Source organism: Dermacentor variabilis, chromosome 3 (genome assembly GCF_050947875.1).
Source record: "Dermacentor variabilis isolate Ectoservices chromosome 3, ASM5094787v1, whole genome shotgun sequence".
Taxonomy (NCBI): Eukaryota; Metazoa; Arthropoda; class Arachnida; order Ixodida; family Ixodidae; genus Dermacentor; species Dermacentor variabilis.
The window spans coordinates 239,305,399-239,323,480 of record NC_134570.1 but is presented as its reverse complement, the minus strand read 5'-3'; the positions used below and the strand labels follow the sequence as shown (position 1 = coordinate 239,323,480).

The following is an 18,082-nucleotide window of genomic DNA, read 5'->3' as shown; positions in this document are numbered from 1 at the left end:
GCAGCTTGGCCTCCTCACAGAATTTGTCGCGGGATCAAATAAATGACTACTAACTGCATTGCAATTGCCAGAAATGCTGGAAACAATTTCCTGAAAGCTACCCACTGTCAAGACAAGTAGAATACGTATTTTTTCACGAAAGAATATATTCTTATGTCCTAAGAATTGTGCCAAAAATAACTGATATCAATGCTTCCATGTTGTTTGTCTATACATTAAGAAAGAAAATATCACACGAACTTTAGGACTATATCAGTGTGAAACCAGCAAAGCAGTGCAAACCGCTGATATGATAATTGTAAAGACCGTGAAATGAACTAGTTGAGGACAAATATGTTAATGATACTTTGTCATTCGAAGGCCTAGTTTACATTTTTGTACATATGCAACGGCCAGGGAAAAATCTCAGTGACGCTGTACTTCATTCCAATGCACTGCGTAGGAGCAGCTGCCAGCAGTTTCGTATTGTAATTGCACCGAAATCGTAGTCGCAACAGAGATCATATATATATAAAGCAGCAGTTCTGCAAAATATGCATTAGAAATTCGAAGTGCAATTGAATACACAAATGCCAAGGTAAAGATTGTTAAAAAGCAAAAAAAGTGTCTCTGGAAACAAATTTCACTGCATGTATCCACGAAACCTCGCAACAAGATACTTAAATTTACGTATAAGTAACCAATAAATGTACGTATCTAAGCAAAAGTCACTTTATACAGGGTATTTCAGCTAATTTTAACCAGAGTTTAAAAATATGCCGATGCACTCTTAGACGACGCGGCCAAGTGCAAGTTGCTTACTTTTGTACGTTGTGTGTCACGCTGTATTTTGTGTTTTGCTTAATTAGATTTTTAGACGAGATTAATAAACCAACTTCTGAAGTAACGAAGTTAGGAAAAAAATTCCATTTAGAAAATTGCAGAGCGGTTTGCAAAGCGTCCGATAAAACAGTTTCTGTCTTTCTATATATGTATTAGGTATTAGTGTATTTCAGCTTACTGATGATGCCCGTGAACAACAAAACTAGTGACATGCCTGCTTGCGCGTCGTGATTGCACTGCTCCCCAACGTTGATCGCACAAACAGCCATAGGCGCGCTACCACTTAAAATGCGACAGGGCAACCACGTAGGCGTCGGCTGTGCCGTTTACGCCAGCGATGTGCTCCCCTCGCAAAAGTTCGTTATGGCGATAAGCAGACGCAGCGGTTATCGCTTGTGCTGTTGGAAGCAACAGGTCCGTCATTTCGCGATAGCTGTAAGCAAATTGAACATCCATAAATAAAAAAACTCAACTTTGAGAAGGCTGAAAATGGTGGAATAAGAGTATCATTAATGACCAGACGCAGTCTTTCGCTGAATTTACGTAATTTTTGCATGCGCTTTCACAGCAAGCGATCTAAGAGGTCACCTTCTGCAGGGATACAACACTGGGACCTTCTGAGAACGCTTGCTGTCGATGCCTTGAGCAGCGTCGGTGAAATGCTGTGGCAGCAGACTTCAATTATCTTCTCCTGTAAGGCTTCTGGAGTCGTTGTTTTCGTCGAGTATACGTGATCCTTAATATAGCCCCAGAAGAAAAAGTCAAGAGGGTTGAGGTCGGATGACATTGCCGGCCACAGCACATGCCCGTTTCTTCCTATCCATTGCCCTGGGAAAGTAACATCAAGGCTTGCTCGTGCTTGACTGTCGCGCTTGACTGGCCCCGTCGTGCTGACACCACATTGCGTCAAGTTAACCTGCCCTTTGAGGAACTGACATACCTCTTGCCGGTCAGAGTGTTGTTAAAAACCTTGGGCCAATGACTGCGCGGTCATATATTCCGCACCAAACGTTAAAATACCACTGATATTGGTGGCGGGATATTCCTAGCCAGTGGGGATTTTGCTTGACTTCTATAGTGTGCGTTGTGGATATTTACTTGGCAATTTCAGCAAAAGTTCATCTCTTCTGTCCGGATAAAAATTAAATTATGGGGTTTTACGTGCCAAAACCACTTTCTGATTATGAGGCACGCCGTAGTGGAGGACTCCGGAAATTTCGACCAGATGGGGTTCTTTAACGTGCACCTAAATCTAAGTACACGGGTGTTCTCGCCCCCATCGAAATGCGGCCGCCGTGGCCGGGATTCGATCCCGCTACCTCGTGCTCAGCAGCCCAACACCATAGCCACTGAGCAGCCACGGCGGGTCCAGTCCGGATACCTTGGTGAGAAACTCAGAATCCTGCTCCCCCTGAATCAAAATCCAATTCGCAAAGTTGAGTCTCTTTTGAAGATTCCTTGACTCCAGGCATTGATGCAACTGCAGGTGACAAGGGTGCAGTCCAGCTGTTTTCAACATCATCCAGGCAGTTGTGTTGGACACACCGAGCTGTGCGCTCACGCTGCGCGTGCTAGCGTGTAGATTAACTGCCATGAAAGACAAAACGTTAGAGCGAACCTCATTATTTATAACTGAAGTTATCTGCCTCTTTCTTGTGAAGCTGCCGGTTTGCTTCAGCAACTCGTAGGTGTTGAATATTGTCATCGGGCTCAGTCGCGTACACGGGTGCCAGCTTCGAAATATTCTTGCAGCCTGCCGTCTCTGTCTGCTTGCAGCTACTATGGCAAGGATCGTGTTTGCTTTTTCCTCGTTGGAAAAAAGCATCATGGAATTGCTCGCACTTTAGCGGCCGATGAACGATAGTCTGTTTATCGCTCTCTGGAATTGCCACCTACCGCTACAACCATGTCCGTCAGTCGCTTTACACAGCACAGGAGATAACGGTTGCTAGCTTAAATCGAACAGCCAACGCTTGAGTCGCTGCTCTGTCGCTTTTTAAGTGGCAGCTAGTGCACCTATGGCTATTTGTGCGCGGAAAGCTTGGGAGCAGTGCAATCAAGACACGCAAGCGGGCATGTCACGTTGTGTTTTTGTATTTCGCGGGAATCCGCAGTTAGCTGAAAAACACTTATACTTAATAGATATAAAGACAGAAACTGTTCATTGGGACGCTTTGCTAAGCACTCTGAAACTTTATAATGGGGATTTTTTCCTAGCTTCGTTGCTTCAGAAGTTAATTAATCTTGACTACTTATCTAATTAGACAAAATACAAAAGTAGCTACACAATGGATACAAAAGTGAGCAACATGCATTTGGTCGCGTCGTCTTAGACTGCATCGGCATATTTTTAAACTCTGGCTAAAATTAGCTAAAACACCCTGCATATTGCGTCAAACAAGGCAAATAAACATGTTGCGCAATCACAGATTCACAGATCACAGAATCCTAAGGCCTGCACCCCCCCCTCCCTCCACTCCCCCGATGCATCGCGCTCGACGGAAGGCGGCGCGCTTCCTTCCCGCTTTTCTCCGTTGCGCACGCAAGACTGACCCTCCATCGTCGGCTCCCCTCTCCACCCCCGCTACGTTTTCACTCGCACATACAGCATGCGGCACGCGGTGACGATGTTATCGCCCTTGGACTTCATAAGGAACATGACGGCGACGACAGGAATGCGCCTTGAGTGTTCACCTAATTGCGGTCGCAATAATATAGTAAGAGTAACCGGCAAGTGAAGAATGCCATGGCCCATTACTTTTCGCAAAAGTAGTAACAAAATCGAACTTTCAGCATGCGACAATTCGCTGCGCGGCAAGAATGTCTTTTTTTGTGTGTGTAGGGGGGGGGGGTGCACCGAAATGAAGAAACGCAAAGGAAAGCATCTTGGCCACAATCGAATGACTACTTGGGGCACCTAATGTAGCTACCTAAGGAATATCCAAGAAAGCGTGAGACACTTGATCCACAGAGAACCATGTGCATGCTGCTCGTTATCCTACACTGGCGAGATAAGACTTTCCGGAGCCGTTGCTATAACATCCAAACGATGCTGATGCCCTCAAGCGAACGCGTTGCAATCTCTCGAGTCCCCACAATGGTGACGGCGAGCGACCATTGTTTCTTTTTCCCGTCTGCTAGCCAGAAAGCGTCCAAAACTCTCCGAGGCCGAAATCCGCTCGGCCAGAGAAAAACGAACGCGCACCGCAGTGCGCCGCGAGATTGGCAGGGCAACACATCAAAAACGCATGACCTCTGGCTGGCTCTGGTAGCCCGCGGGTAGCGAGTGCAAAAAATTGGAGAGGCTCAATGTGTCCTCGGGAATAAAATTCAAACTAGAAAAAATAAATAAGAACGCAGTTACCATTGCTGGCTTTAGTGTCTTGACATGCATGGATGCTTTGGCGCAGGTGAAAAAGATGTTGATATTGATTTCTGTGGCATGATGGAAAATATGAACCATCACAACGCTTCTTCTCTTTGGACCTCGTCTCATTGGACCTCGTCTCATTGGGCCTCGTCTCATCGGACCTCGCCTGATCAGACCTTGTCAACTTGGCTGAGAGTCTATTGATTTGGCTTGTTTCGTTGTATGTTCCGATGTACGGCTTTAAAAAATAAATGCAGCTTTGGCATCAAATGTTAATAAGAACAATAAACCCACAAAGATCCGGAAATGAAAACGTAAAGCATGACTTTGGATATGTCAATGCACCTTTCGCATCAAAACATTATATGATTTTTACACCTCTAAAGTTTCTTAATTGAAATCCATGCGCTCCGTAGATTCTACGGCCTCTGCGAGATGCCCGCGGCGGGTCCGCTGGCCATCAAACACCCTTGAAAGTTTGTGCTCGGATGGGGATTTTCACGTTATGCGACTCCAGGTGCATGGGCGTCACTACGAAATCCAGCTCGAGTTCACAATCTTCGCGCCGAAATGTTTTGTTCGGGCGCGAAAATACATTCTAGAGAAAATCCATAATGATTTCCGGCGGCGGGGATTGTTTTTGTTGGCGGCGCATCACAGCACGAAAAAATTTCGGGGGGGGGGGCTGAAGCCCCATAAGCCCCCCCCCCCTGGCTACGCCCCTGATGTGTGTGTATATATATATATATATATATATATATATATATATATATATATATTTCACCTTGACAATATTCAGAACTATCAAGCGGACCGCGATCTCTTCTCACGTGTTGTAACACAGAATGTAGCGGCTTTATGACCGCGCTTGTTAGGAACATGCCTTTCGTGCCGGTGATCCTCAACGGTCAAACCCATCTCTGCTTCCGTCACGATATTGTGATTCTGTGGCGGAATCACTATGTTGCCCGGTTCGTACGCAATTTATTAGCCAAAAAGTTCTTACGCTGAGGTAAGGGTGTAACCAAAGCGGCAGCGCTTTTAACTTACGACGTGGTATGAGAGCGAGGAGGAAGCAAAGGTCGGATTAAACGACAAGAAAGAAGTGCGGTTAACTGATAGCATAATCGCACATCATACATGTATAGTTGAGGCTAAATTACTAAGGGAAATCACTGCACACCCCCATTCGACAGCTTCCTTTTCTGGGCATCTGCTACAGTGCCGACAAAAGCAATCACGCTGCACTGTTCACCGCAGCGCTGTCAACAGTTGAAGTGAAAGCGTTAGGCATTCTTCTCACATTTCTGCTAGAGACAGGACGGATGGTTCCATGCTGATATATTTGGTCCAGAGAAGTGCCCTCAACGGGAGCAATTGCCGGCTAGGTCTGCCAGGCTGTATAGATCGCCACCACCACCAGCACCAGCACCGCAACCACCAGCACCGTATTACAAAGCAGCTAAATGTCTTTATTTCGAAACTAATTACTGGAAAAAAATGCTCCATAACATTTAGTTCATAGGGCCTTAAGGCAAGGGGCACAGAACCCGTACATTCACCGGTAGGGTTTGTGGTCGCGCTGCACGCGGTTGCATGTCCGGATATAATGCCGCGCATAGGCCCAATATCAGCTCCCTGGGCAGCCCGTACCATCTAAGATGCTGGTCGACGATGTCGTCGACCACTGACCGACGACGTAGGAAGGTAGTGGTCCCTCCCTTCCCATAGAATCACTGTCGAGGGCAAGAAAAGCTATGAAATCAGCCATAAAAAAGAAATGCTAAATGTAGCCGGCGCTACCAACATTCCCAATATTATGACAGAAAACTTCACTATACGTAGCATCCAGACCTGCATGTTTCGCTGCCTATCACATTTTGACATGGCATCAGCGTTCATCGCTTCTTAGCTTCTGCTCAGCTGATAAAACACGGCGACACATCGCACCACGCTAAGAGTTTCTTTTTGCAGGTTCAGGCTGCCGCGTTCAGACAGAGCCGAAATGCGCAAAGACGCATACACATCAATTTTGAAGACCGGTAATATAAATCATAGGTTGGTGACGTCGGGACCTGCAGCCCTTAACTACACGGTCTGTCATAGACACAAGTGGCACCTCATAAATGTCAAGGCTAATGAGTCAGCATCACCACGACGCTCAGCAGCGACGTTGCTATAAATTTACCAGCCTCACAAGAACATACGCTCGCGTGCGCATCAGAATACTGTACAACACCGTACACGAAGCACATAGCGGTTCAACATGCCAGCTGGTCTCCGATCGGGTCGGTTCAAGTTGTCGATCTTGCTACACTGATGCACTTGGTTCAGAGCAGACACTGCATATATAGTACGATGACAATGTGGTGGTGGCGGTTTCCAAGCAGCGCCCGACGCCATTCTCTAAACATATGAACGCGGCCTCGCATTGGAAGCGAACAGCGGCTCAGGAGAAACAGTCAGTTAAAATTCCGCATGAATTTTGGATGTTGTAAAACGTCATCAGCCTACTTTTGTATTTACTGCAACACGAGGGCCTCTACCAGCGATCTCTAATTACCCTGACCTGCGCTAGCTGAGTCCAAATTATGCCTGCAAACTTCCTTATTTCATTAGTCCCTTTAATTTTAGGCCGTGCTCTACAGCGCTTGATTTCCCCAGCGCCCACTCTGTACTTCTAATCGACCACTGATTATCTACCCTATGAATTAAACGGCCTGCCCAGCTCCGCTTGGCTTCCTGATGCACACCGCTTTCTTCGTCTCTGTTAGCGTTACGCCTAGCATTTTTCGTTCCATCGCTTTTTTGAGTGGTCCTTAACTCATCCTCAAGTTTCATTGTTAACCTCCAAGTTTCTGCTCAATATGATACTACTTGAAGAATGGAATGATTGTACACTTTAAGTTTCAACTACAGCGGTAAGCTACTGGTCATGATTTTATTAATGCCGGCGGTATGCACTCTGACCCATTTTCATTCTTCTGTAAATTTCCGTCTCATTGTCAGGGTTCCCTGTAAGTAATTGACCTAATTGACCTAAGTAATCTTACTCCTGCACAAACTCTAGAGGCTGACTGCCGAATATGAATTCTTGTTCGATTGACAGGTTATTCAACATAAGCGTTTTCTTCCACATATTTTTCTGCATATTATTCTTCAATCTAATCTTTCAGTTTCTCAGTTAAGGTCCTGAATAAATTGTTGCTGAACAGGACAATGCCTACAAACCGGGATACATAGCGCAAGAATGACAGTGACAAGCAGGAACACGAGACGAGCGCTAATTTTCAACAAATGATTTATTGCAGCTGGTGAGCATATATATACTCACTGGGACGCTACTACAACAAACACACTGAAGGGAAGGAGGAAAAGCAGTCATGTGACTACTATGCCCAAAAATTCAAGCTCTTTCTTTGATAAAAGAATAGACGGCGTGCTAACACAATCGTCAACTGCTCTGGTTATCTCAGCTGCTTCGACAATTTCCCTCGTAATCTTATTCCTGTGGCGATAGACAACAACAGTTTGCTTTAAGAGAGGGAAGCATGGTGCCTTCGCGTCGCATTTTTTTTACAATGGGCAGCCAGATGTCCATCTTTATCACTATGCCCCGCCAAACGCATGTTTAAACATCTGCCCGTCTGGCCCACGTAGTACGTCCCACACGAAAGTGGAATCTTATACACCACATTGCGAGTGCATGAAACAAAAGGATCCTTGTGCGCGGTAGCGCAAGCAGGCTTTCGTTTCCTCATGGGACAGCTCAACACACTCAACGTCAAGAGTCTGTTAGGTGCTGTAAAAACAACGTTTACACCAGAACGTTGCCCAAGCTTTTTTAGGTTGTGGGAAACCTTATGAAAGTAGGGAATTACAGCCACCTTTCGTTTGTCCCTTTGTTCTTTCCTCCCTCTCGTCATCCGCTCTCTGCTCATCGCTCATGCGTGAAGTTAGCTTCCTTCGACGATGCAGGCCTTCAGTAACCAAGATAATGATATGTCTCGGATAGTTCGCTGCTTCCAGACGAGCCACCTGCTTACTAAGGCCTTCATCTAGCAAGTGAGCACATGACTTAGATAGAGCGCATGACAAGAAACAACGTACGATACTTCTTTTTATGAGTGTGCAGAACTGTAGCTCAAGGGCGGCTTATTAGCTCTGGGCTCATATACCCAACACACGTGTTCAGCTTTGAAAAGCAAACGCAAGTCTAAAAACTTGATATTGTCCGGCGCAGGAAATTCAGTGGTGAACGTAAGTGGCCTATAATACTCATTGAATGAGGTGAGAATACTGTCAACAGCATGGTTTGAACAGTCAAAACCGCAATCTACATGAGAACTGGCGGCCGGATCAAGTAGTGCTCGATCTAAAACTACCAAAAAATCATCTACATATCTAAAAAACGTTACAACGCCCAAGTCGCCCAACCGCACAGAAAGAGCTTTGTCACATCGAGATAAAAACAAGTCACTTAATATGGGCGCTATGCATGAGCCTATGCAAACGCTCTGCTTTGCAGGTAAATGTTATTGTCAAATTGAACGAACGTGGAACTGAAATAAAATGATAAAAGCTCTAAAAACCTTGCACCACTAACACCACAAGCGTTAGGAAAAAAGACAGCGCCGCGCTCATCTATTGCCGCCTCAACACTGGAAAGCAAACCCTCATGTGGCGCTCGCCCCATGTTCCTGCTTGTCCATGTGTCATTCTTGCGCTATGTATCCCAGTTTGTATGTATCCCACCAACACGCCCAAACTAAAGGACAATCACGTCGGCAAGCTGAAAGTTGTTGAGATATTAGCCGTTGATAATCGCCTTTATCCTATTGGGAGCTTGGTTTACCGGAGGCAAGTAATATAGGTTTTGAGATACGCGACAGTGTATCACCTGCCTGATTTTCGTTCCCAGAAATATGACGGACATCCGTAGAAAATTCGGAGGTAAAGGAAAGTTGCCGAAGCTCACGTTCTGAGTACGAGCAACTGTTGTTCTTGAAAACGAAGGTTAACGGCTTGTAGTTAGTCAGGAAGTAACAGCTATAGTCTTCAACAACAACAAAAAAAAAAACAACTGCTTTACAGCGCAGCAGAGGTGCTCTAAGGATCAGCAGTCCTCGTTCCAGGCCAGTTTTTCCGCACCCAGCAAGGTCCTCCGCAAGCGGACGCGCAGCTATATTCCTGCCTCGGACTGCTTCGACCTACAGGGCCACGCATCGCCCGAGGGCAGCCCGTGTGTAGTTTCCCGACAAGGGACTTCACGTATGTCTTCCTGCTTGAAGATTGACGTTCGCAGCAAAAAAGAGTGTCGTGCGACCGCGTTGAACCAGGCTACCTTGAACATTAACGCTGCATTCTGTCCGCCATTCACAGCTAAGCCTTCGGCATTCTAGGTGGGGGGGGGGGAAGGGATAGCTCTTGTAGCGACCGTTCGTCACAACACGTTGCCACCACGTCTGGGAAATCCAGTTACTTCGCCTGGCCTCCACGTGGAGGTCAGGCGAGGTAACTTGTTTTCACAGAAGCGGGGACAACGTGTAGTGACAGACGGTCGCTTCAATTATTCCCAGTCTGAAAGCTTGAATACTACTAAGCACGCAGTGAATATAATCTGTCAGATTGTGTCTCCTTGCCTGACCGTCTTATCTATAAATATTTTTTCACTTACGGCTAATTAAACCATGAGATGCCGGAACTATATTCCTGAGGCAGGGTCGAAGCCTGAGAAGTAGGGGATACATCGCTGTGGCTGAACGTAACTGGGGAAGTTACACACAAATGAAAGAACAATTGAGTTGTCAGCCTCATGCTGCAAGCACCATGGCCTTGAAGTGAAGTTCATTCTCCACAGGCCATACGATATGCACTTACACCGCTAATTACGCATGGCGCGCAAAATTGAATTTTATTCTGAAATCTGTTCTTCCCAATGTTGCATACAATGAGACCCATTCCCCCCTAATAATAATCTATTTTCCTTTTTGGAGTTACCCTCCCACTTGAAGCATTATTTTTTTAAACTGTGGTGATAAAACAGTTTTGGAACAGTGATTTTCTGTTTCCGTTGATTCCTGCCAGACCACAGAGACACCATAATACGTTCACTACCCCGCGGTGTTATACCCGTGTTGGTCGTTATACCAGAAAATATTATGTTCCTAACGTTCTTAATTATTTACCCACTGAACTGTACTCTATCTCATCAAAACGGACAGTCAAACTATACCTCAAAAATAATTATTCTTCTGTTTAGTTGTCATTAGAGCCTATCCTATAGTTTCGATTAGTTTCGTGTGGTCTAGATTGGTGTGTATCCTTTTCTGTTCCACTTTGTATCTTTTCTAGCTTGCGTTTGCTCGTAGCTAACGTTTTGTTTGTGGTACTTTGCTTTTGTCTTGCAGCCTCATTTTTCGTTGTAGTTTGCTTTTTGTTTTGTAAATTGCTTCAGTTTATAGCTTGCGAACCATGCTTTATTTTTATTTTTTTGAGTACTTGTCGCTGACTGCTGAGTACAGCCCGACAAGCCTCCATGGCTTCGTCTGACCAATTTTTTGAATGTGTAATATTTTTATGAAATAAAGGATATTATTATTATTATTATTGTTACTATTATTAAATGTCGTAGCTCTGTCTAAACACTCTGAATAGAGTGATCAAACTGCGCGCCGCCGGGAGTGCGCACAAGGGCGGCGAAAATGCCGACCTTCCTGATGCGAGGCGTTTAGGGAGCGCGTTTAGCGCTGTGCACGCTTCAAGTTATTCATATCGCGATACCAGACCACTGTGACCGGGTTTTTCATGCCGTCATGTTGACCTCACTATTGCGCAGCAGGTGCGGAGTACCGTAAGACTGTCGTCGGGCAGAAGTACATTCTTGTTTATTTATTTATTATTTATTGCACTGAATTCATAAACGTCTATAAAGAGTTCCTTAATTAAGATGAAGAAACTACAGAAAGAAGATCGGAGGGAACCACTGAAAGAGGTGAGTGACATCATTTTTCCGAGGACTGACGTTATTCCGGGGTTTGGAATTAGACTGTAGTCTGCTGTCGCTTTTCTTCGTCTTCTGGTCTTCCCATTTCCTGTTGCCTTTTATTATCGTTGCGCAGGGAAAACAAACGCTGTGTACTTTTTTACCAAAAACGAAGTGTCCCCTGTAGTTATCGTCAGTGTGGTTATATAGATATAAATGTGCGTGCGCGTGTGTGTGCGTGCGCTTGTATTTCTGTCCGTCTCTCTCTCTCTCTCTCTGTGCGTGTGTGTGTGTACTCATGCGACAATTGTTCGCTTAGTTCCTCAGGTGTGTTTTATTTCACAGCCACATAATTTTTGGCATGAGTGGTGGTCGTGATTTCATTCGCCATTTCTTTTTTTTATATGTCGTCGCATCGATATCCCGCTTCATATCAGAGAGAGGATTGCCATCCGTCGTGCACATATGTTGGTTCACGCCGTAGGCCGCAAAAATGAGGAACGCCCAGACCGTCTCCGCGCTCAGTTGAAACTACGAGCTACACAATGGAAGGCTGAGGCTAACAGCAGGGAAGATGATAGGCAATTATGCAACAGCAACAAGTTTTAAAATTTAGAAACGTTAGATATCTTTTTCATGTCTCATGGAAAATTATAGCCTAAAGGTGGTGGAAGAAATAAGCATCCGCGATGCCTTACGAGCAAGAGAAATGTCAAAAAGAGAAAGCAATACAAGTGCCCAAAACACACCAGTGACATACTTCACTGTTGTCAGGGATGGACACTGCACGAAAACCAAAATTCAGGCCATTGCGCGCATACCAAAACACAGTATATCAGACACTACGTGGAAGTTCGCCGCACATGATTAATGTTAGTGCCTTCTACAGCAGCGGACGCACAATGTAATCATACACTGAGACAGTTCAAAGCACTTTGAGATGACAAATCAGAGCATGCGACAAACCTATAGGCACGTGCCATGCTCGGCTATTAGTTATGGCCTATGGCCAATAGGGTGAAACAGCACGTTCCTACGGTTACCCGCGCCAGCTCGAGCGGCGCAGATAGACATAATTATGTTCCCAAGACTGTTACAACCGTATCGTAGAGATTTTTTCTTAAGTCGTCGTCTGCAACAGCTGTTTAGGTTTGGTGAATCGACCTACGCTTATTGTTAGTGAAAGTGCTCAAGCTCGCGCCTGTGGTAACGTTACATATGTGAATTTTTTGGACTACAGCGCTCGCCTATGCAGCGACGGGCATTGCAAGATTGCTGATCTTACGAAGAGTTTCAGCTTTGTGAATACACTTTTTCGTCCGGTTTTTCATCCGCCAAAATTTGTTCGTAAATGCTCTTAGTGAATTCCGCCCCTGGTTACTTATCCTTAGAACATGTCTTAGTACTGAGACGTGTTAAAGTCACACTGAAGAGAAACAATATATTGCAGATGTATATTTGAAATAATCGTGTATTATTTGAAAACTCTACTCTCGTATATTCGCGACAGTAGGGGGGCTAGTAGGAGAGAAAATGAAGGTTCCATAATTTATATTTCCCGCCGACACCCCAGTACCAATACGTCAGTGTGAGGTCACGGGTTTCAAAGTATTTTTTCGTACTTGAGAGGTTGATGCTCAGTAATGGTTCCTGAAACTCAGTAAGTTCAGCCTTTTTTTTTTTAGAATTTAATGTACTGGTATTTTTGTTTGGGTGTATAAAAATTGAATTCTGGGGTTTTGCGCAATAAAACCAGGATTTGAATATGAGTATCGCCATAATAGGGGATTTTGGATAAATTTTGATCACCAGGAATTTTTCAACGTGAATCCAATGCACGAGACACGGCCGATCTTGCAGTGCGCCCCCTTGGAAACATGGCCGCCGCGGCCGGGATTTGATCCTGCGACCTCGTGCTTAGGAGCGCAACACTACAGCCGCTAAGCCACCGAGGCGCGTGTAATAGAAACATTAGACCCGCGCAGTCGTATTGTAAATCCATGACGTGACGGCGAGCTGGTGCGAAGGCTTCAAAAGGACGTCGCCTACATTTTCTTGTCTGTCCTAGCCTATTAAGCTTCCACTCACGGTGAGAGCGTTGGCACTGCGCAGACTTGTGCAGCTCAACAATGTGGCAGTCTGAGTACGTTCCATTCTTTAGGAACTGCTTAGAGCACACGGACGAGTAAAAGGCTCACATACACATGTAGGCGTGCACCTATGTACGTGTGTATGTGTGCCTTTTTACGTCATTGTTTTCCATGCGGTTTAAACGTTTCTTAAAGAATGGAATACAGCTCAAATTATAGAGTCATCTTAAGGAAGATACAAGAACTCGCAGCGTGACGCGCAAGCGCTGCCGAAGTGCAGCCGTAATTTGATCTCCTACTGTATCCTTAAAGAAAGAAGTTTGCACAGCCATTTAAAACCACACAATGCCAGCTGCCATACATATGCGAGCATCCTCTAATATCCTACCCGACAGGAGCGCCTTAAGGATGTTGTTGTTGTGTTTTCACGGCTGTTCTTTGAGCAGCATGAACCACGCAATGCCCGTTGGCACCTAAAGCTTTTAAGATGACCATTACTGCTAGCAAGCAAGTTTACCATATGAAGGCTCGGCTTTCTGCTAGTTGAAAATAATTATTGGGAGTACAGGCTGCAATGGCTTCCGAGAAACACAATTGTAAGATGTTCGCATTCGAACGTGTTCGTGTCCCGGGCGCATGCTTTGTGAACGCTTTCAGCGCTGTTTCCCACAAAGCTTCTAGACGGCCTTCACTGATCTGATATTTCTGGTTGACGGTGACTTCGCGCACTCGTAAACTCGTACGACTCGTACTAAAACACGCGTACTTCGCTGCAGGGCCGACGGCCATAGGAGCCCTACATATCGTGACCCGCGCTCAATCGCTTTCTTGAAGCAAGGCGATCTTAGATAACGCCACTTTCATGTGAACGAACAAGCGCAGACGGGCCCACCCACACTGCAGCAGGTATACCGAGGACAGACTATGCCCGTGAGAAGCTCACTCGGCGTGAGACAACGTCTTAGAAAAGCCGAAGAAATTACCCAGCCCGTCAACGCCGTCCGGCATTAGTATTAATTTACACTTTTTCTCAGCATTGGCTTCACAGTGTTGCGTAGCGTCATGCGTGGTAGCGCAAACGGGGCATAAGATGAATGAAAAGGCTCAGAAAGTCGCTTTGACTGCGCGCCTTCAACTGGTCTGACATCTTGCGCGCCCCGCTTGCGCCAAGCCTCACGTATTGCAATGCATACTATACCACCAGTCTGCTTTCTTTTTTAACTATAGTGCTCAGCAGTTTTGCTGGCTATTAGCCGTGGTTGCTCTGTGGCTATGGTGTTAGGCTGCTGAGCAAGAGGTCGCAGGATCGAGTCCCGGCCTCGGCGGCCGCATTTCGATGGGCGCGACATGCGAAAACACCCGTGTACTTAGATTTAGGAGCACATTAAAGAACCCCAGGTGGTCGAAATTTCCGGAGTCCTCCCTCACGGTGTGCCTCATAATCAGAAAGTGGTTTTGGCACGCAAAACCCCATAATTTAATTAAGTTTTGCTGGCTAGCCGCCACGGCAGTGCCGCGCTACTGAGCTGGAAGGTGCGAGTTGGGTAACGCCGTCTGAGGGTGCGGCATTTTGATTGAGGTGGAAATGCAAAAAAAAAAAAAAGAAACCCGATCGTATGCGTAGACTTAGATGCAAGTCAAATAAACAAACCCAGGTCGTCAAAATCAACGCCTACCACCCATTAAGGCGTCCCACATATTTAGGTCACTCTTTTGGCATTTTTCATATGTTTCACTGGCTGCGGAACCTGTACGCAAATTCAACTTAATGCCAGACCCGCACCCCGCGAACTTTCCACGCGGACCGCACGCTGTGATGAAGTAATCCTGCTGCCGGTGGCCACACTTTTTTCCACGTTATGGATACCTTAAACTGTGGCTTAACCTTAATTACATGATGTACTCCCTCCCGGCCTCGTGGATCTAATATTTACGTTTAGCTCTTAATCTGTCGACATTTCGCGGAATTTGCAGCTAAAGCACAAAGGCTTTAATGCAAAACTTCTAGTCCTAGTCAACCCAGTTCTTTCTTTGCAATTGGCTGTTTTTGTGGCCCGATCCCAAAAATAGTGCCATCTAAAAATATGTGCCACCGGGTAATCTCGCGCTCTTCGACGAGCCTTTTTGACGCGAACTTGGGTCAGTCGGCATCATAACAACAAACGCCGGGGTAGTGAAAGCAACGTAATACTTCGTAGATGCCAAGTGGAGTTCATCATGATGGGATTTCTTCAGAAATTCTAAAGCTTTGTATTGCTTCTCCATCGTTATTACTGAACGACAACCTGCATTCAGGAACGCTAACGCACGACGCGGTACTATAGTTAGGTATATGGGTTTTGCAAATTGACCTCTCGTTTGGCGCGCAAAGCACCATAGTACGTGTGGCTCGTACCACTTTAAGTAATGCACGTATAGTCCGGTGGGGAGACGAGACAGTGCTTACTGTTAACATCAGCGTTGCGTGCTTGTCGCCGGTTGAAGAGGCGCCGGTAGAAGGGGTCTCCGTCATCGAATTTTAGGTCGTCATCATGCCTTCGGCCAGGCCCTGTCCACTGGCGGTGCAGTCGCCGGTGGCCCGGCGCTGACATGGGCTTGCCCCCAGCCGCTGCCTCACGGCCGCGCACGTGGACCAAATGGGCGGCCTGCTCGGCTGTCGAGACGTCCCCGTCCTGACCGCCACTCCTGCGAGCGTCATCGGTTCGTAGCAGTTTCACAGGCGCTCCTATTATTGCCTCTTGTATGTAAGCGCAAGGTTCGTGGTGGCGTCCTTCCCAACAATTCTTGGAGCGTGCGTGCGCAGATACAGACATTAGGCAGTTTTTGAATAGCGTTTCTCGCCTTACGTACATTAAGCGAAAACCCCTTTGCGGGGTGTTTCTGTTCGCGTCCCTTCAAGAGATTTAGTTTAACGTGCGGGATCGAAAACGTAACGAAACAGGAAAGACGACACCGTCTGGTGCCACGCGCGAAACGTATCATAACCAATAAAACCCATTATCATATATCCCGTCGTTTCTATGCTGAAGCATCTCATTAGGCTACTGTACGCGATGTAAAAGAGTACCTTTAATTCAAAGCGCATGTGTTGCATAGCAGTCTGACCACGCCAATCGCACCGCCCAAATAATTATACGGCTCTTGTATGCTACACGTGTGTGAGAAGTGGTGCGCGCAAATTTGAACGCCAATTCTTTTCCTTAAAAAAATCATTTGACGACATGTGTCCTTCTTCTTCTGTCATCTTTCCCGTGTTCTACCATGATGTTTTTCTTTTTCCTAAGCGCTGGAAACCTGTGCCATGTCATTAACAAGAAACCGGGTCATTTTGATGTGATTCTTTTACTTGCCGAAGCTGCGCCTTCTCTCCCTCAGTGGATTGCAGTCTGCAGCCCACGGCGAAGACACGACCACCTGCTGGAATGTTCGCAAAGTTTCATTTTTGAGGTTCTTTTTTTGTGTTCAGCAGCATATCGCACCGGATCCATCGAACTTCATTCTTGAGCTAGAAAAATGGCCGACTCTTTCGTCGCACCTTCATAAGAATATGATTTCGTACAGTATCCCTTTGGTCAACCTTATGCGCAAAAATTCATTCTAAATGTGGATTGCTGTAACCAGATATACCCCGCTTAAGTCCGCTACTCTGATTAGTGGTTATGGTATTGTGTTGCCGAGCACAAGGTTTAAGGTTTGATTTCCGGCCATATCGGCCGCTCTTTGATCAGATTAGGTGGCAAAAGCGCGTGTGTAGTAGTATTTGGGTGCTGTTTAAAAGTTTCCAAGGGCTCAAAATTCATCTGGCGTCATCCAGAACGGTGTCTCTCATTGTTACCTTGTGGACTGGCAACACAAAATCCCGTCGCTAAATGTTTTTTTTTTTCTGGCTGTGCATCATGCAGCGACTAGGCCAGCTGAACACTATCACTACAAGTAGTAAGCCTCTCCCCCCGCCGCGTAGAGTGATCCGGATTTGAAAATTTAAAGAGTGTAATTACTGTTCACATTCATTCACCAAACCTTTTCGTCCCAATCACCAACGCCCATAGAGTTTCTCACTATAACACCTAGAGGGAAATCTGGCGCCACCGTCTATGGGAGTTTCTTAAGGGGGCACCGTGCCGTCATGGGAATGACGGTATATGTGTCTGCGAGGCTCGCGTTGGCTGGTGTTGTAAGAGGCTTCGTCTAAAACGTGGATATGGCTACACAAATAACGCGTTTTCAAAGTAAAATCTTCATAAAATGTTTCCATTCACGCATAATACATCTTTACTCAGCTACAGTGCATGACCAAGTGAAGAAAAGCAAGAACAGACTACAAACTGTTTCAAAGCGAGCGCGAATATTGTCGACTGTCCTCCAACTTTAGCGGCCCGCTGGTACTTCTTACGTAACATATAATCGTACACGCAATAACAAGTTCTCATAGTTAAACAAAACATGTCTTTGCGTAATAATAAAGCCAAAACAGTTTTTCACGTGTTGTTTTCGTAGAAAATGAATCATTGTGACAGACGGAACGGTGCTTGCCAAGCGCGTCTGCAAGGTGTCCTGTCTCTCCGAGAACGATGCCAATCCGAAGTCACAATATACCGGCTTTCCCATGCATACCACAGCGTAGCCGCGCCAGATTTCCCTCTAGGTAATGTAGTGAGAAACTCTATGCCAACGCCTATCTATCTATCTATCTATCTATCTATCTATCTATCTATCTATCTATCTATCTATCTATCTATCTATCTATCTATCTATCTATCTATCTATCTATCTATCTATCTATCTATCTATCTATCCATCTATCTATCTATCTAT

General features: G+C 45.8%; 1 protein-coding gene across 1 annotated transcript in view; it reads right to left on the bottom strand.

Moving 5' to 3' along the window:
* Nucleotides 1-18,082, bottom strand: part of LOC142574442 (uncharacterized) — a 131,141-nt gene that overhangs the window by 78,657 nt on the left and 34,402 nt on the right. Inside the window, exon 2 of the mRNA XM_075683519.1 lies at nt 15,714-15,952. Coding sequence (XP_075539634.1) covers nt 15,714-15,952 — 239 coding nt within the window. The remainder of the gene's footprint in view (nt 1-15,713; nt 15,953-18,082) is intronic.